This window comes from Panicum virgatum, chromosome 2N (assembly GCF_016808335.1).
Source record: "Panicum virgatum strain AP13 chromosome 2N, P.virgatum_v5, whole genome shotgun sequence".
Classification (NCBI taxonomy): Eukaryota; Viridiplantae; Streptophyta; class Magnoliopsida; order Poales; family Poaceae; genus Panicum; species Panicum virgatum.
In genome coordinates this window covers 41,656,053-41,681,262 of record NC_053146.1, presented here as the reverse complement: position 1 = coordinate 41,681,262, position 25,210 = coordinate 41,656,053, and the positions used below count along the sequence as shown (strand labels likewise).

The 25,210-nt window shown below is 48.9% G+C and overlaps 2 protein-coding genes across 5 annotated transcripts; both read left to right on the top strand.

Moving 5' to 3' along the window:
• The first annotated feature begins 4,797 nt into the window (after positions 1 to 4,797).
• LOC120660523 (putative F-box protein At2g02030) lies at positions 4,798 to 7,312 on the top strand. Of its 3 annotated transcripts, none has more exons than XM_039939077.1 (3): positions 4,798 to 5,301; positions 5,410 to 6,614; positions 7,249 to 7,312. In XM_039939077.1, exon 2 carries the CDS (start codon positions 5,476 to 5,478, stop codon positions 6,583 to 6,585), a length of 1,110 nt encoding a protein of 369 aa, XP_039795011.1. In that variant the 5' UTR covers positions 4,798 to 5,301; positions 5,410 to 5,475; the 3' UTR covers positions 6,586 to 6,614; positions 7,249 to 7,312. The 3 variants fall into 3 exon arrangements, with proteins under 3 accessions (XP_039795011.1, XP_039795009.1, XP_039795010.1); XM_039939075.1 differs by lacking the exon at positions 7,249 to 7,312 and having other exon boundaries at positions 4,798 to 4,959; positions 5,119 to 5,301; positions 5,410 to 6,962; XM_039939076.1 differs by lacking the exon at positions 7,249 to 7,312 and having other exon boundaries at positions 4,799 to 4,963; positions 5,119 to 5,301; positions 5,410 to 6,962.
• A 12,994-nt stretch (positions 7,313 to 20,306) lies between these two features.
• LOC120660522 (probable serine/threonine-protein kinase DDB_G0291350) lies at positions 20,307 to 23,886 on the top strand. Of its 2 annotated transcripts, none has more exons than XM_039939073.1 (6): positions 20,307 to 20,697; positions 20,971 to 21,113; positions 21,479 to 21,610; positions 22,114 to 22,299; positions 22,664 to 22,788; positions 23,413 to 23,886. In XM_039939073.1, exons 1-6 carry the CDS (start codon positions 20,496 to 20,498, stop codon positions 23,636 to 23,638), a joined length of 1,014 nt encoding a protein of 337 aa, XP_039795007.1. In that variant the 5' UTR covers positions 20,307 to 20,495; the 3' UTR covers positions 23,639 to 23,886. The 2 variants fall into 2 exon arrangements, with proteins under 2 accessions (XP_039795007.1, XP_039795006.1); XM_039939072.1 differs by having other exon boundaries at positions 21,470 to 21,610.
• Positions 23,887 to 25,210: the final 1,324 nt, after the last annotated feature.

Genomic DNA, 25,210 nt, shown 5'->3' with positions numbered 1-25,210 from the left:
CACCACCATGACCCCGTCGGAGGAGCCGGCGGAGAGGGGCCGCGGTCGCCGCGCGCGCAGGTGAAGGTGCGGACGCTCGCACACGCGCTGGGCTTGTGGCGGCGCGGCTCGTTGGAGACCAAGAAGCAAACTGGGCGTGGCGGAGTGCGCTACTGTCCTAGAACACCTACATGTGGTCTGCCCCCAGTCACTCCATAGTCTCCACAGGTGATAAGCAGGTTTCTGAAAGTCAGTTCGTCATCCTGTTTTGCTGGGTGCAGTAAGAATGGCAACGGGTCGGGTTCGGATCGGGTGGTGCACCCAAAACCGAAATCCAAAATCGAAACCCGAAACCGATTCGGGTGGAAATCCATCACCAAAATCAAATCCGCGGATACCCGAAACCCGCGGATAAATATACACATATTCACATGTATAAACAAGAGGCAACAAATAATAAATATTTTCATGACTCAACTTTCAATAAATTTAATAGTCTAAGTAAACAAATTATCATTAACATATTATAAAACATGAGTTTTAATTTCAAATAATTTATTTCGGATATCCATTGGATATCCACGGGTGGAAACCAAAACCCGAAACCGAACCCGAAACCAAACCCAAACCCGAACCTAAAACCGTGGGCGAAAAACCAACACCAAACCCGAAACCCGAAAAACCGAAACCCGCAGATACCCGCACCAAACCCGATCAGCTGCCATCTCTAGGGTGAAGCCTACATCTGGTTGACACCTTGCCATATTATATATATATATATATATATATATATATATATATATATATATATATATATATATATATATATATATATAATCAAGCATTTCTGGAAAGAAAAGTGAGGATGCCAGGCCCTCCATTTTGCCCCTAAATTCTGGTGGTGGAAATGGGGGCGATCCAAAAGGTCCGCGACCAACGACGCGGCGCGGGGCTGTGTAGTTCTTGGTTGGGCGCCCTGTCCGTCTCCGGCCTGTGCGGCCATTCACCGCTTCCACCGTTTCCCACGGAAGGGACCGGACGTCCGCACCCTGTACGGGACGGTCGGCGGCCGGCGTCGTGGGCGCGGTGGCGGCGGCGCGATTGGTTGCCGAACCGATTCGCGCGTGGTGCCCCAGCCAAGTTGCGCGGCGCTGCCGTGCGGCGTTGCTTGGGGTGTCGGCGTTTGGTGCTGCTGGTGGGCTTGGGCTAGCTGGAGATTAGAGGGTAGATATTTCTGGGCGCCTTCCCCACCCCACATGGACGTCGCTGTCGCTTGCAAAGTTGCAACTTGCAAGCACGAGCCACTGGGAGTTGGGAGGTGACAGTTGAGACGCCGGCGTATTTTTTCTCTGGCCCCAGCTGTTGCTCATCGTACCTCTCATTCTGTCAACGTACTACTGGCTCTTGCGCCAGCGTGCTCGGTTGTTAAGCTGAATTTGTTTCTGGCCTCTCTCTCTCTCGGCGTCTCTCTTAAAGGGAGCAACTAATGGGTGTTTCAAACTTTATTCTAAGGAGGTAAATGGTCCAGATATTTTTTTAATCGTATTCAAATTCGATTCAATTTAGCGGATATTTAATATTCACAACAGATCCATATTTAAAAATTATATTTTTATAATGTCGATATTCATTACAATCTTATTCGGTAAAAACTAACATTATCCATATCTGATACGTATTTGAACAAAAATATAAAAATAAATATTATATCAGTAATATCCGTCTGTATTCGATCCGTTTACATCCCTATTTTATTCATACCAACATATAGGATCAGCCAGTGACCTATCTACTCCCAATCTCATCCTACGTATTTTTTTGAAAGATTTCATCCTACGTATTTGCTTCAACATATGCCCTATGTAGGATTAAGAGTTTGAGAAGATGATGGCAGCACGATAATCTGAATGTAAGTGGCTGAATTTCCTATCCTAAAAAAAGAGTTGCTTGCTTGCATATAGACATATAGTAACATTTCACCTGTTGAAAAAGGCAGCGCGATAATCTGAATGTAAGTGGCTGAATTTCTTATAAAAAAATTTCTTGCTTGCATTTAGTAGGTCATGTTTCAGTGAAAGTTTCATGAAGAGTTTCATAAATATTAATTTTTATGTCACATCATCATTTTTGCTGATTTAGTAAGGTATTTAGACCTATCTTAATTGGGAGTGTCGTCACACAATTACCAAAGCTGTGAACTAGGTAACCGAGCCGGTGAAGTGTCATCGTGATGACTCTGCTCTCACGTCTCATGGCACTCCATCTTCTCTCTCTTTTGCTATGCCAATAAATTTAATGCTCATGACACTCTCTCTTCTCTCTTTTGTTATGGGTGTGTTTAGTTCCTCCGTTTTGGAATTTTGAAAGGGAATCTTTTCACATTCGAAGTATTAAACATAGACTAATTACAGATCTCGTATGTAAACTACGAGATAAATCTAATAAGCCTAATTAATATTTCATTAGCATATGTTTACTATAGATTAACTGTAGCAATTTAGTATCTAATCACGACCTAATTAGGTTTATTAGATTTGTCTCGCGATTTACAGTCTATTTGTGTAATGCGATTTTTTCGACTACATTTAATACATTATGCATGCAGGCGATTTACAAATCTTTTAGAAATTTGAACTTTGAATCTAAACAAAGCCTATGTTAGCAAATTTAATGATTATGATACTCCTAGTCTTTCATTGAGATTGACCTTATAAGAAGAAATAAAAAGAAGTTTCATCACATGTGAGACTGGTGTAGCATTTCACCGGTTGAAAAGCATTAGTTTTTTTTTGTTATAAATGATGGTGGGAGTTCAACTGTCCTAGAGTAGGCCAGAGAGCAGCACGGCGACGGACCGTGACAGCACGCCGAAATACACGGGAATATATCCCCGGCCCCACCCTACGAGGAAAGACACGGCGTGGGCCCCGCCCCTATCATCGTCCCCCGGTCAGCCGCCTCCCGCGGGCGGAGTACGTCGGCACCGCCGCCCCGGATCCGCGACGCTGCCCCTCCCTACGGCGACGACAGCGGCGCACTGGGCCCGCCGCCCGCTACGCATCCGACGGCCCCGCCCGCGCCGCGACGCCTCGCGATTCGTGTCGCGTGCGCGTGCCCCTCGCCCCCTCGGCGTCGACACGGCGATATGCCCCCGCGCCTATCGTCTCCCCGCTTCTTGTTCTCTCCCCCACCCGACCCGACCCCGTCCGAAACGGGATATTTATATATTTACCATTATAAAAAAGGTCACTCGCTGAATTAGCACTCTTAAACGGGCTCCTACATATTTAGCACAACTGTAGTCGTAAATCTTACGTTTTTACCACTTTTGCCTACGTGGCAGGACACGGCGGCAGGCCACGTTGGCGCCCGGTCCGCAAGGCGAGGCGAAATGTCATTTATGCCCTCTTTGTTGCCTCTTTGTTCATGTGCCCGTGACCCCGTCCAGCCCGTTGACCGCTCCCACTCTCCTCACCCCATCTCGCTATCGCTATCCGGGGTTGAGCGAGCGAGCAGGGGCCAGAGGCTGCGCGCGGGGCCGGAGGCCGCGGCGGCGCGCTAGTGATGGGCCGAAGGGAGCGGAATCCGCGGCTGCGCGCGAGGCCTCCGCGGATCGACGGCATGCGGGCCGGCGGCAGAGGCGGCGCACGGGGCCAGCAGGCCAGCGGCGCAGCAAGCCCCAAGGGCGCACCTCTTCGGATCGACGGCGTGTAGGGGCAGCGAGAGCGGCGGCGCGCAAGGTCGGCGAGGGCAGCGAGAGCGGCGGGGCGCAAGGCCGGCAAGGGCGGCAGAGCGCGGGGCTTGGTCGCGTGGGGCCGGAGACGGCGGCGGCGCGTGGGTGCTGCGGAGCAGGGGAGGCAGCCGCATGGGCCGGCGGCGTCCCGCGCGAGAAGCAGGTAGGCGGCGTGTACCGCGCCGCGTCGGAGGTGGCCGCACAGGCCAGGCTCGCGCGTGCGAGGTGCAGGCACGGGGCGGGGGTGCTGCTTCGCAGGGTTTGTGGCCGCACGGCGCGGGCGCGTGCTAGGAGCATGCCGGCGGCGGAGGCTACCTGCCAGGCTGCTGCTGCACAGGGTTTTGATTATGAAGTAATTGATATTTTGCCTCAGTAATTCAGTTCTCTGATCTCCCACAGCTCTCTACCCCCATCTAATTTTGTTCTAATTTTGGTCTCGTGGAGAATTGGTGATTGAAATTACTGAACCAGCAAATTGGTGATTGGAATTACTGAACCATCATTGAACTTCGAGATTAGTAATTGAGCTACTACTCACGTTCTAACTTTTCTCCGCTTGTTTTGCTTTGATGCAGTTCAGTCATTTTCGTTATTTCTAGTTTTAGTGTTAACCATCAAGATCTATATCTGTTACTAGATTGTTCATTATCTGTTACACAGAGCAGAGCAGAGCGACAAGGGGAGCAGAGAAGGCAGCGGGGCTCCCATGCTTTCTTCTCCGTGGAGCAGATTGGGAATTAAAAATTACTGAATCTTCGCTTGAATTCGACAAAGGGGCGGTCAACGGGCTGGACGGGGTGTCACGGGCACATGAACAAAGGCGGGGCACAAAGGACATTTCGCCTCGCCTTGCTGACCGAGCGTCAACGTGGCCTGTCGCCGTGTTCCGCCACGTAGGCAAAAGTGGTAAAAACGTAAGATTTCCAGCTACAGTAGTACTAAATCTGTAGGAGCACGTTTAAGAGTGCTAATCCAGTGAGTGACCTTTCTTATAATTATAATGGTAAATATGTAAATTCCCCGTCCGAAACAAAGCCGACGAACGCGACCGAGGAAGCGGAAACGGGAGGGGGGGGGGGGGGGGGGGGGGGGGGGGGCGAAACCGCCGCCCGCCTCCGTCGTCACCACCGATTGATCGGTGAGGCCGATGCGCCGCCGTCCCCCGCTTGGCCGGCAGCGTATTCCGCCGCGTTAATCTCCGCCCTCGCCGAGGCCCGAGCCGGGGACCGCTTCGGTTTGGCCGGCCGGTAGGTTGGTTGGCTCTCTTCTCTTCTTTTTCTTTTGTTTTCAAAGGGCTGGACTCCGAGTCGCCTTCACCTACCATGTGCTGGCGGTGAGTTCGTTGGGGTCCGTCCGGAGCCGCTCCTCATTTGGCTGGTCCTGGCATGTTCCATGGCGGATTCCAGACGCGGGGGGAGGGGTCCTTGTCTCCTTGAGGCTGCATTGCAGCACGGGCTTGCATCTAGCGGCGCGGTTTTAGGGGTTCGATTCGTCTGTGAAATTGTGCGGTTGTTTCTTGGATTCGAGGACGAGACTGCAGGGCCGACCCTGCCTGCGCCGTGGCTGTGGTTCTCTGGGCTGTATGATAGGTACATGATGCTTTTGATTGCTTAGTTCCTTATACAGATTGCAACTGCTTCCGTATGAAAAATCAAAATTTTGTTTTGTTATGCTGAAGTGCTGCTATTATTTCGTAGGTGCGTTGGCGATAGCTCGATTGGCCAGGGATTTCAAGGGGCTTCTCTCGGCCTAGCCTGGAATTGATGGAACAGAAGAAAGCAAGGACAGCGGAGGAGCCTGCCAGGTTGATGTGTGATGATGCGCTAACGGAGGTCTTCCGCAGGCTGCCTGCCCGTGCGCTCGCCGCTTGCAGGCTGGTGTGCAAGTCCTGGATGTTGGTGCTCACGGATCCACACTTCATCCACGAGCACCTTAGCCGCGGCCAGCAGAAGCTGCTGCTCTTTGCGAACGACCGGGTGAGCGATAGGTTGCTCGCCATGGTGCTTGCGGATGATAACAAGTCCATGTACCAGTTGTCGAGGCCTGCGGCGTCTCGGAGCGTGTTTGTTCACAACTCATGCAATGGGCTGCTGTGCCTGGGTGACAGTACAGGAGCCGTGGAGGTGCTGAACCCGACGACCGGTGAATCTCTAATGTTGCCAACGCCAATGCACACAGCAGGGAGCAGCCAATTCTCATCCTGCAATTGGCACTGCTTGGGGTTTTGTCCGAAGACGAGGGAGCACAAGGTTGTGCATTTCTATCCTGGAACACATATTGATTCGTTCAAGGTGCGCTGTGAGATATACACACTTGGAGCTGGTGTCTGGAGACAAGTTGGGAGCTTCCGTGGTGCTCCGATAGATAGAGGGGTGCATGTGAATGGAGCAGTGTACTATCTGACAAAGTTCCGCTACATTGCTTCATCGCGTATCAATTGCTTGAATCTTGAGAGCGAAAAATTTGATGCAATGATGCTTCCTCCACGCAAGTCTCATGGAGGGCATTGTTCTTTGACGGAGCTTGAAGGAAGGCTATGCTTGTTAGTTGTGGATGGTGTACTTGAAGGTCCGCCTCGTACGATGGACATATTGATGCTCAATAGTGATGATAAGCAGAGCTGGACTCCCAGATACCACTTCTCTTTGCCTTGGTTGATGCCTTCCTGTTATTTTACTCCGAAACACACACTCTTCCATGACGGGAAAATTTGGGTGCAATTGTTGGCTACAAATCTCTATTGTTTTGATCCAAGGTCAAATTCTGAAGAATTGACAATAGCGTGGCCAGAGCTTGACTTTCCGTTTAGCACACATACCTACATTGAGAGCATAGTTCCTTTGCGTAAAGACTACATCAAGCACATACAGTGATAGTGGTGTTCTGCCCCTTGTTTTCCAAGGTGGTTTTCAGTTTACAGCATTACAGTGTCTTAGTTGTTTATTTTTTTTCTTCTTTTATGAACCAAGCTGTTAGTCAGCTTAAGGTGATGTGCTACTCTGGATTCTATTTAGTGATGATAGATGCAATCTCTAAACATTTCTGAGCACTCGTGCTCTTCTGGCTTCTAATCGATCTGTTCATTCCTCTTTGTGCTGAGAAGTGGATAAGAGAGAAGAGCCCTCCATCAGCTCATATTTTACTCAGTATGATGATGAAGATCAGAATTGTTTAGGCATTTATACCTTGGTTTGCCTATATCTGGGCCTCTGTATGGAACTTCTAATTGTAGAGCTACCTGTGCTGTGGACATTCCTGGTTTCTTGAAGCTTTATATGCGTCTCCGACTGCAGATTTCTCACGATTGCTTACAAATAGAAATTTCTCACCTGAATAAAGCAGAGAATATAACCTGTGAATTAGGTTGAAAATGAGTTTATTTAGTTTTTTCTGCTATTTCCTAATGTTAATCCAGGATTTCTGGTAAACAGTTTTGAGCCGTGTGCTTAGTTGTGGGTATGCAGCAGAAGTTTCTGCTTTCCGAATGCAATCTGGACGTGCAAGGATGGGGAACTGATGTGTTTTTATGTCTCTAGGAGAGATGGGTGTTGGGGATACCAACTTCGGTCCGGTCGCCGAAGGTGCGTGAAGACAGGGCAGCAAAAACATTGAAGCCAATGGGAGTGAACATAGAAGATTCCCGCCTTCGCTTGTCTTCGGGTCGGAAGACGAAGACTCGCGAGGACCGGTCGACGGGAGCGTCACGGCGAGGAGTAAATAACGGGCCACGAAGCCTTCGCTTGTCTTCGGGTCGGAAGCTGAAGACCCGCGAAGACCGAACGATGCGAGCATCAGCGAGAAGTAAGCGACAGGCCGCGTAGTCTTTGTGGAGAAGGCCGAAGAGGATTATCTGCAATGGTGGGCCCGTCTGAGCTGTAGCGCACTGAGCTTGTATTAGGGAAATTACGTGTACGTCCAGGAATATTCCATGAATATGGCCGTTGTAAGAGTATAGAAGAGTAAATGTACGTGGGAGGTGTAACGCCACCTATAAATACCCCCTGTAATGTTCATTGATGGGACATGAAATAGAGAGAGAGAATATTTACTACTTGAATCGCGTGTTTGTCCCTTACTGTTGTAGTGTCCGTCCGTTCCGGAGACACTCTCCACCAACAGTTTGGTGCCCACCCGTCGGTTCGATACACCACATGACGGTGACGAAGAAGAAGGGAACCAACGGAGCCACTTCGGAGGACACGACGACGACGGCCATGGCAACACCTTCGCAGGGCGAAGCAGCGGCAACACAGGCGAACGAGACCAGCAGCGACGGCGTCTCCGTCGATGCCCTCGCAGACGGCCAGCTTGAAGTCAACCTTCTGGGCATCGGCGTCTCAGCCGAAGACATTGCGGCGATGCGTCGCATTGACGCCCGCATCGAAGAGGCACGAAGAGCTCAGCAGCAGGCCTTGAAAGCAGAGCCTTCGGAGAGACAAATGATAACAAGAGCGAAGGGGAAGGAGACCATGCTCACAGAAGCAGAGCGTCAAGAGTAGTACAACAAGTTGAGGGAGGAGGAGCTTCGCTGCAAGGCGCTGCAGGAGAAGTTCCGTGCACAGCGGCTGCAGCTCGAGAAATTGCAGGCACCGCCACCACTACCACCACCGCAGAAGGAGATGATTGCGGTCAACCCGCGTCACCATGAACCACCAAGGCTCCGCCCAAAGTTCGTGCCAGTCGAAGAGATCTCTGACCATTCTGAGTCAGACGGCGAAGAGCACTACCGTAGAAGGCATCAAAGAATATCACCATTATCCGAAGAGCTGGAGGAGGTGCAGTGGCCTCATCGCCTCAACCCAGCAGTATTGCCGCAGTTCGATGGGGAGTCAGATCCCGAAGAGTTCCTCCTCAAATACGAAGCCACCATAGAAGCATCAGGAGAAGGTACCGCGTGTAAAGCGAAGGCGCTCGTCCTCGCATTGAAGGGCTTGTCGCAGTGGTGGTATGCAAACATTGCACTAGGAACCATTCTGTCTTGGAAGCAGCTTCGCTTCGAGTTATGTGAAACTTTCCGCGCCGTGAGGCCCGACGAAGTCACATCCTGCGATTTTCACGATCTCAGGCAAGGAAGCATGACCTTGCAAGAATATCTTCAGAGTGTCATGAAACTTCGCGCAAGAGCACCAAATGTCGCCGACCAAAGCATCATCGATTCGGTGGTAAAGGGGATCAACCTAGGACCATGCGGAGAATACATATCCCGGCGCAAGCCGAAGACAGTAACGAAGCTGTTCGAGATAATGCAAGAACATTGCATATCCGACCGTGCGAAGAGAAGAAGGCTCGAGGAGAAGAGAGAGCAAAAGAAGTCACGAAGCGGCGACAGGTCCCACTCAAAACCGTGGCACGCAGATGAGCTGAAGCACAAAAGAACGGTGAACAATGTCTCCGAAGAAGAACCCCGAGAGCACAGACACCTTCACCGGGCGAAAGACGAGAGGGACCGCCACGAAGGAAGGCCCAACCGCGATGATCGTCACCATCGCGAGGAACGACACAACAAAAGCCGAAGAGACAGCGGCGGTCGAAGGGAGAAAATTCCGTTCTGTTTTTTCCATGGCAAAGACAAAGGCCATTGGACAAATGAATGCCCCTTTGCCATTGAAAGAAAAGAAGAGTTTGATCGGCGGAATTCCCAGCCAACGAAGCCAGTAAATCATACCTCGCAGTTACCACCACAGTCTTCGGCGACGGCAACCACTTGGGCTCCTACGCCAAATTGGCCGGTGTCATACCCGGTCTTCAACTACAATCCGCTACCGTATGCGCCACCTTCGCAACAATCAGTACCGATGCTACCACCTTCGCAGTATAGTCAGACATTGTCGAGGAGCTCCACGCCACAGTCTTACGACTCGACAAGTTTACCCCCACCTCCGAAGCTCGAGCCGGGGCAGATACCAGAGCAAGCAAGCGACGCGCCCTCCGGCAGTAGGGTTAACATCATCAACGCCATCTCCGGAGGGTCAAACGAATCAGTGTTGGAGACGAAGAGGCAACTCAAAGAATACTTTAGAACTGTCTCTCATGTGAGTAAAGGCAGATGCTTCCGAACAACTTGGTCGCATGTCCCAATATCTTTCATGCAGGCAGACCTTCGGCTGCAGCACTACCCACATAATGACCCCCTCGTCATAAGGGCAAACATCGGCAAGAATTCAGTGCACTTCGCAGGAAATGATGTAGGGAGAATCTTGGTTGACAATGGGAGCTCTGCAGATATCCTCGTGTGGCAGTGCTTCGTCAAAATGGGTTTCACAGAAATAGTGTTGAAGAAGTCGCAGTATCCGCTCATTGGCTTTGGAGGCAAGAGAATCGAAGCTCTGGGAAAGATAGAGCTCAATGTCACGTTCGGCGAAGGTGCAGCACAGAGAACCGAAGCGATAACCTTCGATGTGGTCGACATAAACTACCCCTACAATGCCATCTTGGGCCGCAACACCTTGGTCAAATTCGCAGCAGTAATCCATCAGTCGTATCTATGCATGAAGTTGCCTACAGCCGGAGGAATTGTCACAGTCTTTGGCAACCAGGAAGAAGCAAGAAGATGCGAAGACAATGCATCAACCGCAAACAAGAATGTCCATGTCATTGAAACACCAGATGAGGACAATGAGGCTGCAAACAGCGAAGAGCCAGAGAAATCAGGGGGAGTATCCCCGGCGGAGCACACGAAGAAGGTTCCATTGTGCGAAGATGTGCCCGACCGAATGGTGATCATCGGAAAAGGGCTTGAAGAGTCCGAGGAGGCCAGACTTATACAGTTTCTCCACAACAATCAAGATGTGTTTGCTTGGTCCTCCTTGGATCTACGAGGGGTCAGTCGAGAGGTCATCTAGCATGAGCTCAGGGTGAACCCGAAGGCGAAACTAGTAAAGCAGGACCAAAGGACAATGTCCGAAGAAAGGCAGAAGGCGGCTCAGGCCGAAGTACAAAAATTGCTGGACGCGGGCGTTATCCGTGAAGTCCAATACCCGGAGTGGCTAGCAAATGTTGTCATGGTACCGAAGAAGAATGGGAAGTGGCGAATGTGCATTGACTTCACAATCTTGAACAAGGCGTGCCCGAAGGACGAATACCCACTACCACGAATTGACACCCTGGTCGATGCAGCAGCTTGCTCGGAGATGCTCAGTATGTTGGATTGTTTCTCAGGTTACCACCAGATATTCATGAACAAGGCAGACGAAGAGAAGACTAGTTTTACCACCCCCTTCGGGACATATTGCTACGTGAGAATGCCAGAGGGCCTCCGCAACGCCGGATGCACTTTTAACAGAATGATCAAGAAAGTACTGGGAGACCAACTGGGAAGGAACATCTCCGCATATGTCGACGACGTTGTTGTCTGAAGCAAGAAGAAAGATGATCATATCCAGGACCTTCGCGAAACATTCGCAAACCTTCGCCGTCACGGTCTGAAGCTGAACACGGAGAAATGCGTCTTCGGGGTCCGAAGAGGCAAATTATTGGGATGCATGATCACCGAAAGAGGAATTGAGGCAAATCCGGAGAAGATAGAAGCCATCAAGCAGATGATGCCGCCAACTACAAGAAAGGGGGTGCAAAAGTTAACAGGCAGGTTGGCTTCGCTTAACCGATTCATATCAAAGTCTGCGGAGAAGTGCCTTCCATTTTTCAAGGCGCTGAAAGGCTCAGGCAACTTGGAATGGGGCGAAGAGCAGGCAAAGGCTTTCGAAGACCTAAAGTAATATATTGAAAAATTGGCAGTCATGTCTAGTCCATCAGAGAAAGCGGAGTTGCTATTATACATCTTCACATCAGGTGCAGCCGTAAGTGCGGCTCTCGTCGAAGAGCACACGATCGAAGGGGCATTGACATAGGTGCCCATATACTTCGTCTCCGAAGCATTGAACGGGTCGAAATTACTATACTCAGAAATGGAGAAGATGGCATATGTGGTGGTCATGGCAGCACACAAGCTTCGTTACTACTTCCAGAGCCACAAAATCAAGGTTCCAACCTCTTTCCCACTTCGGGACATGTTTGAAAACAAAGAAGCCTCCGGCAGGATAGGCAAATGGGCTACGCAGTTAGCCGAGCACACCATTGACTTCATCTCCAGATTAGCAATCAAGTCACAGGTCTTGGCAGACTTCATCGCAGACTGGACCCCAGTTGCACCTTCGCAAGAACAACCGAAGATAGAAGCAATATGGCAACTCGAGTGTGATGGGGCTTACCAGAGAAACGGAGCAAGAGCTCCAGCAGTCTTGACAGCACCTTCGGGTACGCAACTGAAGTACGCAGTCAGACTTGACTTCAATGGTGCACCAACAATGTCGCAGAGTACGAAGGCCTTCTCTTGGGTCTTCGCAAAGCAAGAGCGCTGGGCGCGCGAAGATTAACGATCAGGTCTGATTCAGAGTTGATCACAGGCCAAATAAACAAGTCAAACAGGGCTCTCAAGCCAGAATTGGCGAAGTACCTGGCAGTAGTGCGAAGCATGGAGAAATACTTCCTCGGGTTTAGTATCCGCAGTTTCTCCAGAACGAAGAATAAGCAAGCCGATCAACTGGCGAAGGCAGCAGCACAGTTCGATCCATTACCGCCAGATGTGTTCTTTGAAACTTTAAAGCAGGCCTCCGTCAATTGTGCCGAAGAACCAGCCAAATTCGTCAACGCCATAACCAGCGAAGACTGGAGGGCCACCATAATGGCCTACCTTCGCGGACACTTCGTCCCGGAGGATGAGAAGGAAGAAAAGAGAATGGCACTTCGGGCCAGGAATTACAGAATCATAGGCGAAGAGTTATACCAAGGGGGAGTCTGCGCACCACTCCTAAAGTGCATCTCACGCGAAGAGGGCAAATAGCTGCTTGAAGAGATACATGCAGGGATGTGTTCGCACATCGCAACGAGGGCCTTGGTCGGCAAAGCTTTCCGCGAAGGATTTTATTGTCCCTCAGCTATGGCGGACGCTCACGATGTGGTTCGCACATGTCCAAATTGCCAAAGGCATGCGCCATATAGCAAATTCCCACCCGACGAGGTGCAGCTACTGCCTCCGGTATGGCCCCTTGCGCGATGGGGCATTGATATTATTGGACCATTGCCTACAGCTCCAGAAAACTACAAGTATGCCACTGTGGCGGTAGAGTACTTCTCCAAATGGGTCGAGGCCAAAGCACTCAGGGACATCACAGCAGGAGCCCTGCAAAAATTCTTTTGGCAGAACATCGTCTGCCGCTTCGGGGTCCTGAAGGAGGTTACAGTGGACAATGGCAAGTAGATTGACTGCGCAACCTTCAGGGAGTTCACCACTCAACTTGGCACCAACTTATGCTTCGCATCGGTCTATCACCCGCAGTCCAATGGCGCAGTGGAAAGGGCCAACGACATCATCTTCGCAGGCATCAAGAAAAACATCACTGAGCTGCCGAAGGGGAAATGGGCGGATGAGCTGCCGAGGGTCATATGGTCTCATAACACAATAGAGTCCAGGACCACGAAGTTCACCCCCTTCAAGCTTCTATATGGTGAAGAAGCCGTAACACCCGAGGAAATCAAACTCAAATCCTGGAGAACAGCCAAAGGGGCAGAAAACATCGAAGAAGACATCAAGCCCTCAATTGACACAATCGAAGTTGGCAAGATACAAGCAGCAATCAACTTGGGAAAATATCAAGAAGAAACACGAAGATGGAAGAATAAGAAAGTGAAGCCCAGAGACATCAAAGAGGGCGACTTGGTGCTTCGAAGAATACCGAAAGCCAAGCAAAAGGGCAAGATGCACATCAAGTGGGAAGGACCATTTATCGTCGCATCTATGGCAAGGCCAGAGGCCTGCAGGCTCCGCACGCTAGAAGGCACCGAAGACCCTTATTCATGTAACAAGGACATGCTACAGAAGTACTATGTGTAGGAAATGTGTAAAAGCCACCGGAGGGAAATAACCGAAGGGGCTTGTAGGGCAAATTTTTTCTTTTTGCATCTTTCCTTTTTCTCATGTGTAAATCCGCACAATGTACCGAAGGGCTTGTACTCTTTTCCTCACGGGGGAAGCTTTCGAGTTTCCACTCGGGCGCTGAAGGTATGAGGTTTTTAACAAGGCGGAATCCTATGTAACCCCTTGTGAAATATAAACAAGGCCCCCACAAAAGAGTCTCGAAGGAACAGGCACGCTGTAAAGGCGCCGAAGCGTCTATCCCTCTTCGTCAAAGCAAAGAGGGGAGTCATCGGCGTGAAGTACAAGCCATAACGCTTGAAAGAAGTAAGCACGAGGCGCAATCCCGATTAGGGGCTTCACTCCTCTTAGCTTCACTTCCAAAGAAATTAACAAGAATCACGTCACATGAAAGCGAAGGGTGGAAAGTCATGTCGTGCGAAAGCCGAAGGCTAGGCGCGAACCTCTCCGGCTAAAGAGCCGAAGGTCCCCTAACAAAGTCCTTACGCGCGAAAGCCTAAGGCGTAAAGTCCTGTCGCGCGAAAGCCAAAGACTAGGCGCGAACCTCTCCGGCTAAAGAGTCGAAGGTCCCCTAACAAAGACCTTACGTGCGAAAGCCTAAGGCGGAAAGTCCTGTCGCGCGATAGCCGAAGGCACGGCGCGACCTCCCCGGCAAAAGAAATGAAGAACCCTGTGAAAGTCCTCACGAGCAAAGCCGAAGGCAAAGTCGTGCATAATTAAAACAAGAGGACGGAGGGGCTAAAACCCGCTTCACAGTCATCATCCCCGCCAGTCGAGCGAAGGGGGGGTGGCGCTTCGCAAAATAGATACACACACGACGCCGGTGAAGATGAACGAACCAAAAGGCGTTTGTAACCTCGCCCGCGCAAAGGGGGGGATGGTGCTTCGCAGAATACATTTGTGCACAGTCGAAGGATAAACGCCAAAAAATTACATAATTTATTACACACAAAGTATAGGTTTATTACACCGCGAAGATACACTTCGCGCGAAGGCACGAAGAAATAAATTACATAGTTACATCCGAGGCCTCTTCCCTCGAAGACTAGGCGGTCCACCTCAGGTATGATTTCCCGGACCGCCACATCTATTATTTCTTCGGCTGTCCGTCGAAGGAACGCTTCGAAGTCGTCCCCTGAAATCGAGGGCAACGCAAATTAACTAGAGCTCTCGTCGAAGATGCCTTTGCGTCGGTACATAAATTCATGAGGCGACAGGGGCTCTTCGTCTACGGGCTCCGGCTTCGGCTCACGGAGACCGACGTGAGCACTATACAGCCTATCAGCATCGAGAATCTATTTTATTTCGCGACGAAGCGCGCGGTCAGCAAGGATCTTCGCATGTTTCGCTGGATCACGCTGAAACTCGGCAAAAAACGCTTCGTATCGGCGTTCCGGAGCTCATAAACGCGCACCCTATCCGCCCAAAATTCGTCAAACGAAACGGGAGGGTAACGAGCATGAAACTTCGCCCAAGACGCACCAGAGACATAAAAATTCCTTCGTTGCAGAGTGCGAGGAAGCACACCTTCGGTCACCTGCGCAGGGGCCAACGCAGGGTCCTGCACAGACACCGAAGGTGTTAGTCTCCTAAAATAATTATTACAATACAAAAGTGGACGATCACACGACCACGGCCCTCACACCTCACTAGCTGCAGGATGGGAAGAGCCCCCCATGGTTCGGTCTTCGGGCGCCGTGGCTCCACATCCCACATTTCCTCCCTCGCAGCCCGCTCCTTCGCCGTCATCCTCGCCGGAGGGCGGCGTAGCGGCTCCGCCGGCGCGGTCGCCACCACCTTCAGTAGTAGTAGGTGGCGCTTCAGCAAGGATGGACTCCGCAACAGCTTCGGCTTTGGCTTGGAGCTAAAAAACACGAAATATCAAAGACGTTAAGATACATTTCAGGGCGAAGAAAAGGAGCATCAAAAAAGAAGACAAGAAAACCACCTGAGCCTTCATCCGTTCAACCTCGCGACGAACGATTGCACGGCCTTCGCCCTTGAAGAAATGGTCCATAAAATTTTTAGCAATGTTCTTCGCCAGAGCGGGCAGCGCCTCCGGGTGAACAACATCTTCTCCGGGCCAAGGAAAACCCTCGTCGCGGAGGCAACGGAGCTGGGCCTTCATCACAGTGCTAGCGCCGACAGCTTCGAAAGGGAACAAGCTGTACACCGCAGCACTGAGTGTGCGAACGGCAACAACAGCGCTTATATCTTCGTTGAAATGAGCCCCTGCGTCTAGCATAGCAATACACGCACGGAGCCACTTGAAGAAGTCGTCCACCCCGACGGTGTCCTCCGAAGAGACGTCAGGAGCATCAAGCCCGTATTTCTTCAGGAAATCTGGGAGCTCTTTCTGAAGCTTGGTCGCCCCAGCCCTCACCGACTCCTTGAACGAGTGGAAATGTTTGTACATAAGAGCCCGCCGATTTTCGGCGTCTTCGGCGAGCAACTTAGCAGCCTTCGCCGAATCCTCCGCCTTCACCGCCCGATCAGCTGTCGCCAGCAGCTCCGTGGTGAGGGTCACCTTTTCTTCGCAAGATTTGTCGAGGCGTCATTGTAGGGCCTCTTTTTCTTTCTCCAGAGCGGCCACCTTCGCCTCCAGATCTGCGACGGCAGCCTTTGAGCTCTCTTCGGTCGCCAACTGCCGAGCGGCACAGCGCGCAGCCACGAAGGCCTTTAGTGACAAATCCTGGCACTCTCCAGCATGTTTGTCAGCCCACACGCCATCAAGTCTTTTTCCATTAGTGGGAAACAAAACGAGCCACCCGCCTCCGACAGCAGTTCACGCTCACGGTCCCAGCTCTCAAAACGAAGGGACTTGATGATGTTGCCGCCAAGACGCACAGCCGTGGGATTCACTCCAAGCTCTGCGGCAGCAGCTTCGGGGTCAGTGTTGCGGACGAAGAAGCTGCTGCTGTCCGACGTGCTGCTCGATTCTTCGCCACCACTCCCCTTCCTCCTAGAGCTGGACGCCGTGTTCTTCTTCTCATCATCTTTGCCGGAGGCCGAGGCTTCGCACGGTGCAAGCGAGCGACGGGGGGAGTCGACGACAATGTTCACCTCATCGTCGCCTACTTCGTCATCGCTCTCCACAGCGGTGCTGAACTCAAGGTCTAGGTTTGGGGGGACCGCCTTCAGGGGTGTCGCCTCCTTAGGAGTGGCGAAGGGGGGCTCTTCGGCAGAGGGGCGGTTGCTGCTTTCACTTCCGCCATCTTCAGAGTCCCCTTTGCTTTGCAGGGGAGACTGGTGTAAGATGACATCAATGAGCCGGCCCCGTTTCTTCGGCGCTGCGGACGAAGACGCTTGTTTCCGTTTTGCTTTTTCCAGAGCCTTCGCTTTTTCCGAGCCATGTGCAGAGGCGGCGCCCTGGCCCTCAGTGAGTTTCACCTCAGCCAGTCGTTGAGGGGCGGAGAGGCCCAAAGCGTGGAACACCCGGTTCCGTCGAACTCCACTGAGGTGACTCACCAAAGTTTTGTACTCGTCCTTCGAGACAGGTCCGACCATTTCGTCGGCCCGGCTCTCAATCATAATAGGGTCAACTCCTGCAAGGTCGAAGAAGCATATAGATATAAGCAACAAAGTGGGGAGGTAGGTTCTGCAGAGAAGGAAGCGAGGAACGAAAACTCACGATCGGCCCGAAGGTTGAAGGAGGACGCAAAATCAGGTAGGGAAATACCCTCTTCCATTGATCTTCGGTTAACCAACTGGAGATCGTCCAGCCAGCCCTGACTGGGAAGCAGCTGCACGCGACGAACTCCTCGATGAGATCTCGGGTGCCAAAGGTTTTCGACAGCTTCTGGAGCAGTGCGAATAGCGCCTCATCTTCGGCTCGGGCGTGGGAAGCTACTTTCGACACATCGCCAAGAGCGGCGATGTGGTCAATGACAAGGGGATGGGTCTTTGTCTCTGGATCCAACGCCACTTTGTGATAGAACCAGTGGGACGACCAATCATTGGCCCACTTGTTCTTGCTTGCAGTGACTAGACTTGGCAGGTTCTTGTGGAAGGCGAAGGTAAAGCAGCCATACTGAGGAATGGCCGATATCTCCGCGCCTCCCGTCGTCTGTACAGAAATCTTCTTTGGTTGGTAGTGCACCCTGAAGACACGAGCGAAGCCTTCGGCGCTTGGAGAAAGGCAGCAAGTCTTCGCCAGCCACATGTACAGGTTGAGCCGCACGATCGAAGTGGGAGTCATTTGATGCAAAAATACATTGAACAGCCGAAAGATGTCAACCACCACGGGGTCGAGTGGCATCCGAAGGCCGGCAGTGAATAGATCACGGAAGACAACCACTTCGTCAGCGCAGGGATGAGCGACAGTTTCGCCCGTCGGAGGCGAACGAACGTCGTCCGCGGAGACGAAGCCACGACGAGCCAGGTCGTCAAGCAGGGAGGGCGTCATCTTCGACAGACCGAGTACGGTGGTCGTAGGCCCTTTGGACTGATCCTTCTTCGGAGCCATATCCGAATATGCAGCTTGTTCTGAGGTCGCCACTCTTGAAGTGTTGCGCGAAAGGAGTTCGACAAAGAACGAGCTCAGAGAGAACCTTCGCGAAGGGAGAAGCGAGGAGGCTGTAAAGCAAAATGCGACAAAATGTAATACACACAGCTCGCGGCACCGCTATTTAAAGGGGGGGGGGGGGGCGACCGAGAGAAGCCCAGCACCGGCGGCGCCGCGAGGTGGAAAGACAACCGCGCCCCGCGGCTGCACGTATGAGATTAAAAGACCGGGGGGTAACTCTGTCCTTTCAAAGTCTTCGAACCACCACAAGAATTCCCGCCCAATTTAAAAAAAACAGACAGTTTTGGCGTGAACTAATGGTTTAACCCTGAAAATTTTCCTTCCTCGACGACAGTACAGTTTTTGCAGGTTGACACGGACTGTGCTTCGCCAACTACTATCGCGGCGCCCAGCCCAAAGGGTGGTGCTTCGGGATGCCGACCGCGTCCACGGGGTCGAAGCCGCACCCCTCTCGAGGTTAAGACCGAGGCTCCGAGGGGCTACTGTTGGGGACACCACATTCGGTCCGGTCGCCGAAGGTGCGCGAAGACAGGGCAGTAAAAACATTGAAGCCAATGGAAGTGAACATAGAAGATTCCCGCCTTCGCTTGTCTTCGGGTTGGAAGACGAAGACTCGCGAGAACCGGTCGATGGGAGCGTCACGGCGAGGAGTAAATAACGGGCCACGAAGCCTTCGCTTGTCTTCGGGTCGGAAGCCGAAGACCTGCGAAGACCGAACGATGCGAGCATCAGCGAGAAGTAAGCGACGCCGCGTAGTCTTCGTGGAGAAGGCCGAAGAGGATTATCTGTAGTGGTGGGCCCGTCTGAGCTGTAGCGCACTAAGCTTGTATTAGGGAAATTACGTGTACGTCCAGGAATATTCCAGAAATATGGCTGTTGTAAGAGTATAGAAGAGTAAATGTATGTGGGAGGTATAATACCACCTATAAATACCCCCTGTAATGTTCATTGATGGGACATGGAATGGAGAGAGAGAATATTTACTACTTGAATCGCGTGCTTGTCCCTTACTGTTGTAGTGTCCGTCCGTTCCGGAGACTCTCCACCAACAATGGGCACTTTAGATATAGTTGTTCGTCAAATTTTCGCATATGGTTGAGGGGCACTGCCGCCAGTCTATGGGAATAGTTTTACAGAGATTTGATACGCTTAGTCTGTACAATTTATGTGTGCTTTCTTTCTTTTCCTCCTATTTTGTAACCTATTAGACGAAAACCCCTCTTAGATTATCTTCTTTGCCCGTTTATTCTTTTTTTGCAACCACACAGATGACTTACGCCGATGCTGAAATTTTCTTACCCGTCGCTGTCAGCAACTGTGTGCTTGAACGTGAAGATTTGTCTGGTCAACTTGCATCCACGTTAATGCGTTTTTTTTTCTAGCAACATTGACTCTGGATTACTAACCAAAATGTGATGTCAAAATACTTCTAGGATTGCGCCTTACGGTTGCTGCTTTTACAAAGACTGTATATCTGTATTGCCATCTTGTAAAACAAGGTTAGGTAGTGTGCCTAAGTTTGACTTGACTCGTTGTGATCGTCTTATATGAGCAGTGCGAACTGTGTTGTTGCTAGTGCTAGCCGTACGAGCGAAGGCGAAAGTGCATCGCAGTCGCACAGGTCAGCGAACTCCAACCGAAATTTCGAAAACTTAATTAATCAGCTGGTGACCACTGGCCAGCTCTTCAATCAATTGCATCTCTACGCTTTGGAAGTAATGAATCACGCACATGCTTAGGCTTGAAGCAAAATAGTCTCTTTCGATTCGCATAAATGGCCAAACTAGCATAGCGTTTTATCCCGAGGATGTTGGGAAGGGAGGGGTTGAAATTCTGAGGGTTAATCAATTCTTGCTCAGGTTCAAAGTACATGCTGTTTTAGGACACTAACATGTTAAAAAATTTAAGCTATAGTTCCTACAAAAGTAGAACATTTTAAAAATATAATTATCCAAATCATTACATTTTAAAGTACTTTTTCCATAAAGAATCTAGTGAAGATATAGATTATGTTGTCGATGTATGTAACTTTTTTTTATATGGCCAAATTAAATCCGATTAAAGTTCAAATAAAAAATGTGGTGCTTCCGTCTATGTTTCTTTTCTTTAACTAATTTTGAGTTACTTCAATCGCAAAAAATCTTTTGCCCATTTTTGAAAGAACCTAGGCAGCCGGAACCTGAAGTGTCACTGTCCGCGTGGACGTGGCTGACCTGCGAAGCCACCGGACCAACCGGCAACCGCATCAGGAGTTCAGGACTTGGGGGGACGCGCGGCGTTGGAGTTCGCCGGCGGCGAGGAGCCGAGGAGAAGGCCGGATCCGGAGGATGGGCTGCTCCATATCTGGGCTCAACGCCCTCTACGAGTCCGCCACGGGCGGCGGCGACGTCTGGATCAACGAGCGCCGCTTCCGCGTCCTCCGCCAGATCGGCGAGGGCGGCTTCGCCTTCGTCTACCTCGTCAGGGAGCAGCAGCCCGCCTCCGACGCCGCGCCCGCAAGGCACCACGACCACGCTTCCCACGTCTCAGGTGCCCCGCTCCCCCGCGAGTTCATAATTTCGTCTCAGAGATCGTCCTTGGTGTGCTGAATCAGTTAGTGAAATTGTCCAAAATGAATAGCACTAGGATTCGTGCTTGGTTTTAGTTTGTGATTTTCTCCAGTTTGATTTCACTAAACGTATCTTGGTTCTCCTCCCACTGCGACTACGAGATGCTGTGACCAAATGAGTGGGGGTTGTTCAATTCCACTTGTTACAGTACGCAAACACAACTAATTTGTTTTGCTTCCTGTATCGATCTCAGAGGATGGAACATATGCCATGAAGAAGGTGCTGGTACAGAGTAAGGAGCAGTTGGATCTGGTGAGGGAGGAGATCCGTGTGTCGTCATTGTTCAATCACCCCAACCTGTTGCCACTTCTTGATCATGCTATAATAGCTGTCAAGGTAATCTGTTTTGCCTTATGTTCTTTTCTTTGTATGCGCCTAGGGATGCTATAATTAGCTGGACATTGATATGACAAACTATGTGCAAGATTTAGGGAAACATGTTGAGTTTGACTAATTTCACCGTGATTGGTAGGCATTATAAAAGCACACTATCTTTAAAGAAAATTCTTAGCCCTTTCTTTTCTCATCTGAGATGTATAAAAAAAATGGATTACAAATGTGTGTATAGTCTGCTGTAATGATGAACTGTCAAGTAAAAATGTTTTGTTGGTTAGGGGACTTAATGTTTTACTTAACTTTTTTTTTCAAAAAGTTACCTCATTTTGAGAAGGCTTGTGGTCTTGATATTTTAGAGTACACAGGGAGATTGGAGCCATGAAGCGTACCTGCTCTTTCCAGTCCATTTGGATGGTACATTATTTGACAACGCTAACATCATGCTGTCCAAAAAGGAATTCTATTCAACAGCTGACGTTCTGCAAATATTCCATCAGGTCAGCCATTGATGAGATTAGATCACTATATTCAAATTTCTTGATGTTGCCATTACTACTTTTAACATTGCTTACATGCAATTATAATCACAATTGGTCGAGAGTCGAGACCAATGTTCAATATGAAATAAGTTATCATGTAAGTCCTTCATAGTCTTTCTGAAATAAAAGGACTGCTGGCATTACTTTTTTGTTAGCTTGCATGGTTTGTTTATACTCAAGTAGAATTATAGCTCATTGGTAAGAAACATGCTTTCTACTTCATGTACCATGTATGCCTCATGTCATATTAAATTGGGAAAGCTCTGGAAGAGGAAGTTGTATGTATAAAGTAACTCTAATCCTATTGGTTTCTTATACTCTTCTCATGTTGCTGCATCAAAATTACCTTCCTGTATTAGTAGAATGGGATATCATAACTTGCATGCGAAATGGTTACCCTTGTTCTTTTTCATCCTGTATGTACTTCTGTATAGTGTATGCTGATGGAAGGTTACTGACAGATGTGTGAAGGACTGAAGCACATGCACAGCTTTGATCCTCCATATGCTCATAATGATGTGAAGCCTGGTAATGTTCTTATAACCCGTCGTAAAGGACAAGCACCTGTTGCAACTTTGATGGATTTTGGAAGTGCAAGGCCTGCAAGAAAGCAAATCCGTTCTCGTTCTGAGGCGTTACAGCTGCAGGTTTGTCAGCATTAGCTTCTGGGTTTTTTTGCACATAAGATAACTCTTGGTAAACTGTGTTTTCATTTTTCATATAATCTTAAATATTTGTCCCCATAGTCTAGATATCCATTTTTGTTTGCTACTCAAACGTACAAATAAGTTTCAGTGACTCTGCACAAACCAAAAAATAAGAAGGAAATGCTGACTGTAAGTCTGTTCTTTCCATAAGTTGTGAAATTGCAAGGCTGTGTAATCTTGTAGACAGTTGATCTTACTTTTTATTTTTTTAATATTCAGGTTCTAGCTCAAAGAATTTGAAATCTTTGTACATTGAAAGCTATCACTGTCTAAGTATTACTGACCCATATCTTGTTCTGTGTAGGAGTGGGCTGCTGAGCATTGCTCTGCACCTTATCGTGCCCCTGAATTATGGGACTGCCCAAGCCATGCTGATATTGATGAGAGGACAGACATCTGGTCTTTAGGATGCACCCTTTACGCAATCATGTAAGTCTACTCGTGGTTTGCATGAGCAAATCCGATAACTCCAGATTCAGTTTCTTTATTGATTTGTCAGTAATTCTTAACTAATTTGTCTGAACTTCTTGGGTACATAAGTCTACTCGTGGTTTGCATGAGCAAATCCGATAATTCCAGATTCAGTTCCTTTATTGATTTGTCAGTCTAATTCTTAACTAATTTGTCTGAACTTCTTGGGTACATAGTTAAAATTATATATTTGACTTTTTATGATGATCCTATCAGGTTCCCAGCATCCCATTTGGCATAGTTTCATTTTTTTTTCCAACAATAGTGATATCATGTTCAATTTAGTACTGGAAGAATGGCTATCCCATCAAAACTGAAATTGAACAACAATCAGTCTTGTGCATCTGTGACACTTTTTGTGTGGTTGTCTGGTTGAAGTTTTCCAGGATAAGTTTTAAGTCTAATAATGTTCCTGGGGCAACTCTAGCATTTTGCAGTAGATTCTGTGCTGAAGTTAAAGTGACAAATTTCCTGAACTTATTATGCAGTCAACAGAATCAGATAGTTAATGTATCATGTCCATAAATGAAATAGAGCTTTAAGTGCTCGATAAATGGTTGATATCACATTGACTCTTTGTAGGTTTAATGTTTCACCGTTTGAGTATGCTCTTGGTGAATCTGGAGGAAGTTTGCAACTTGCTATTGTCAATGGGCAGTTGAAGTGGCCAGCAGGACCTAACCCTCCTTATCCTGATGAACTTCGTCAGTTTGTTATCTGGATGCTTCAGCCTCAACCTGCGATGCGCCCTCACATTGGCGATGTAGTTCTTCATGTTGACAAGCTCATCGCAAAATACTTGTCCTAAACCAGCTCGTACTTGCCATTCTGTCTCATTTCTTTGTTACACAAAGTGAACATAGTGTAAAATGGGTTCATGATTGACATCATTCAATCGTTAGATAAGTGCAATATTGATATTCTTTGTAGAACTTTCAGATTGTTATTGACATCCATCAAATGTTTTACTCAGTCATGTACAAATATGTCAAGTGAACATCAGAAGTTGCTATATAATATATGTAATAGCATCAAAAGTCTGATTGTGGACAAATATGTCAAGTTCTCCCCTGTGAATAGAATGGCAGTCACGCTCCCCTGTGAAAATTTCTAGAAACGTATATGAAAGTATAGGATAGAACAATCAGAACAATAGTTGCTACATGGTGAGACATTAAAACTCCAAATTCTGAACGTCGTTTTTCCCAGAACGGAAGAGCAAATATTGAATATGTGTAAAATCCAGCAGCATACATGTAGACAGCTTTGAGCTTCAATCTGGAAGAGGGAAAATTCAATGTTGAGGCATGGATCTTGGGGGGAATCAAAATTGGAAAGAGGAAGTCCTGTTTACTTACTTTTGATCAGCCAGATCTGATCACCAGGCCCCACCCAAAAGTATCTGGTGTTCTTAAACCATGGCTCGTTGTATTATGTTACAGATAATGAAAGCAGCTCTCTAGGAAGCAAATAAACAAACTTCCACGCTGATTCCTTATTGATTTTCTTTCTACTACAACAGTACCAATACCACCTGTTCCAGCAAGCATGTCATGTTCTTCGTGCTCATACCTGCAAATATTATTAGGAAGACCACTAGAACTCGCCGCGTCATCCAGGGCCTGTCCAGTGTTTCCTTGTGGCTATAATCGTGTTGCATTGGCTCTGCAGTGACTAGTGAGCATTAAGAGGCTCCAAAATATCATGAGTGATCAGGGGAAATTTTCACATGCTTTTATTGAAATCTAGGTATTCAAAAAAAACAAGAGTTTTTCATTAGTGCCTTAGTACTCCCTATCTTGTTTTGTTTGCCCTATGAGTAAATTAGCTTAGCCAAGACAGTATGGAGATGCATGCCTGTCATCTACGTCTGCTATTTTGACTGCAGATCAAAAGGTATCTCAAAAACACTTCAGTATCCCGACAAATCTGAAGGGAGAAACATTATTACAACCACAGTAGGCAAATCCTCATTCAGCTTTTACATAATGAGCTGTGAGCTGTCATAGGAATCCTCACGCCTATTTCTCGTTGAATTTCTCCCACACCCACTTTGGAATTTCAATTGAGCACCCCCCAAGGAGCTCTGTTGTCATTTAAGCTCTATTGGCGAAGTAGACATCATTCCTCTTGCTATCATAGTCCTCGAGGACCACTGTTTTTTCATAGTGTGTGAGACTGTATAGAGAAAGACGAAATAATTTGTAATCACTTTAACCAGATTATATTTAAAAGCAACCAAAGACAATGACTGACAAGCTTTTGCAAGCGGGGGAAACATTTGATTTAGTCAAAAAATGAGTCCAGATTAGGACCTCAGGAGTCAAGAACCAAAATCTTCAAAGTGGGCATTGAGGTTGTTAATCTGATAATGATCATT

What these genes read in the sequence shown, in the direction of transcription:
- LOC120660523 (XM_039939077.1), top strand. Translation starts at nt 5,476, where the DNA reads ATGGAACAGAAGAAAGCAAGGACAGCGGAGGAGCCTGCCAGGTTGATG.
- LOC120660522 (XM_039939072.1), top strand. Translation starts at nt 20,496, where the DNA reads ATGGGCTGCTCCATATCTGGGCTCAACGCCCTCTACGAGTCCGCCACG. An exon ending in CCACGCTTCCCACGTCTCAG is followed by an intron (nt 20,698 to 20,970) that starts GTGCCCCGCTCC and finishes TATCGATCTCAG; the next exon opens with AGGATGGAACATATGCCATG. An exon ending in TGCACCCTTTACGCAATCAT is followed by an intron (nt 22,789 to 23,412) that starts GTAAGTCTACTC and finishes GACTCTTTGTAG; the next exon opens with GTTTAATGTTTCACCGTTTG.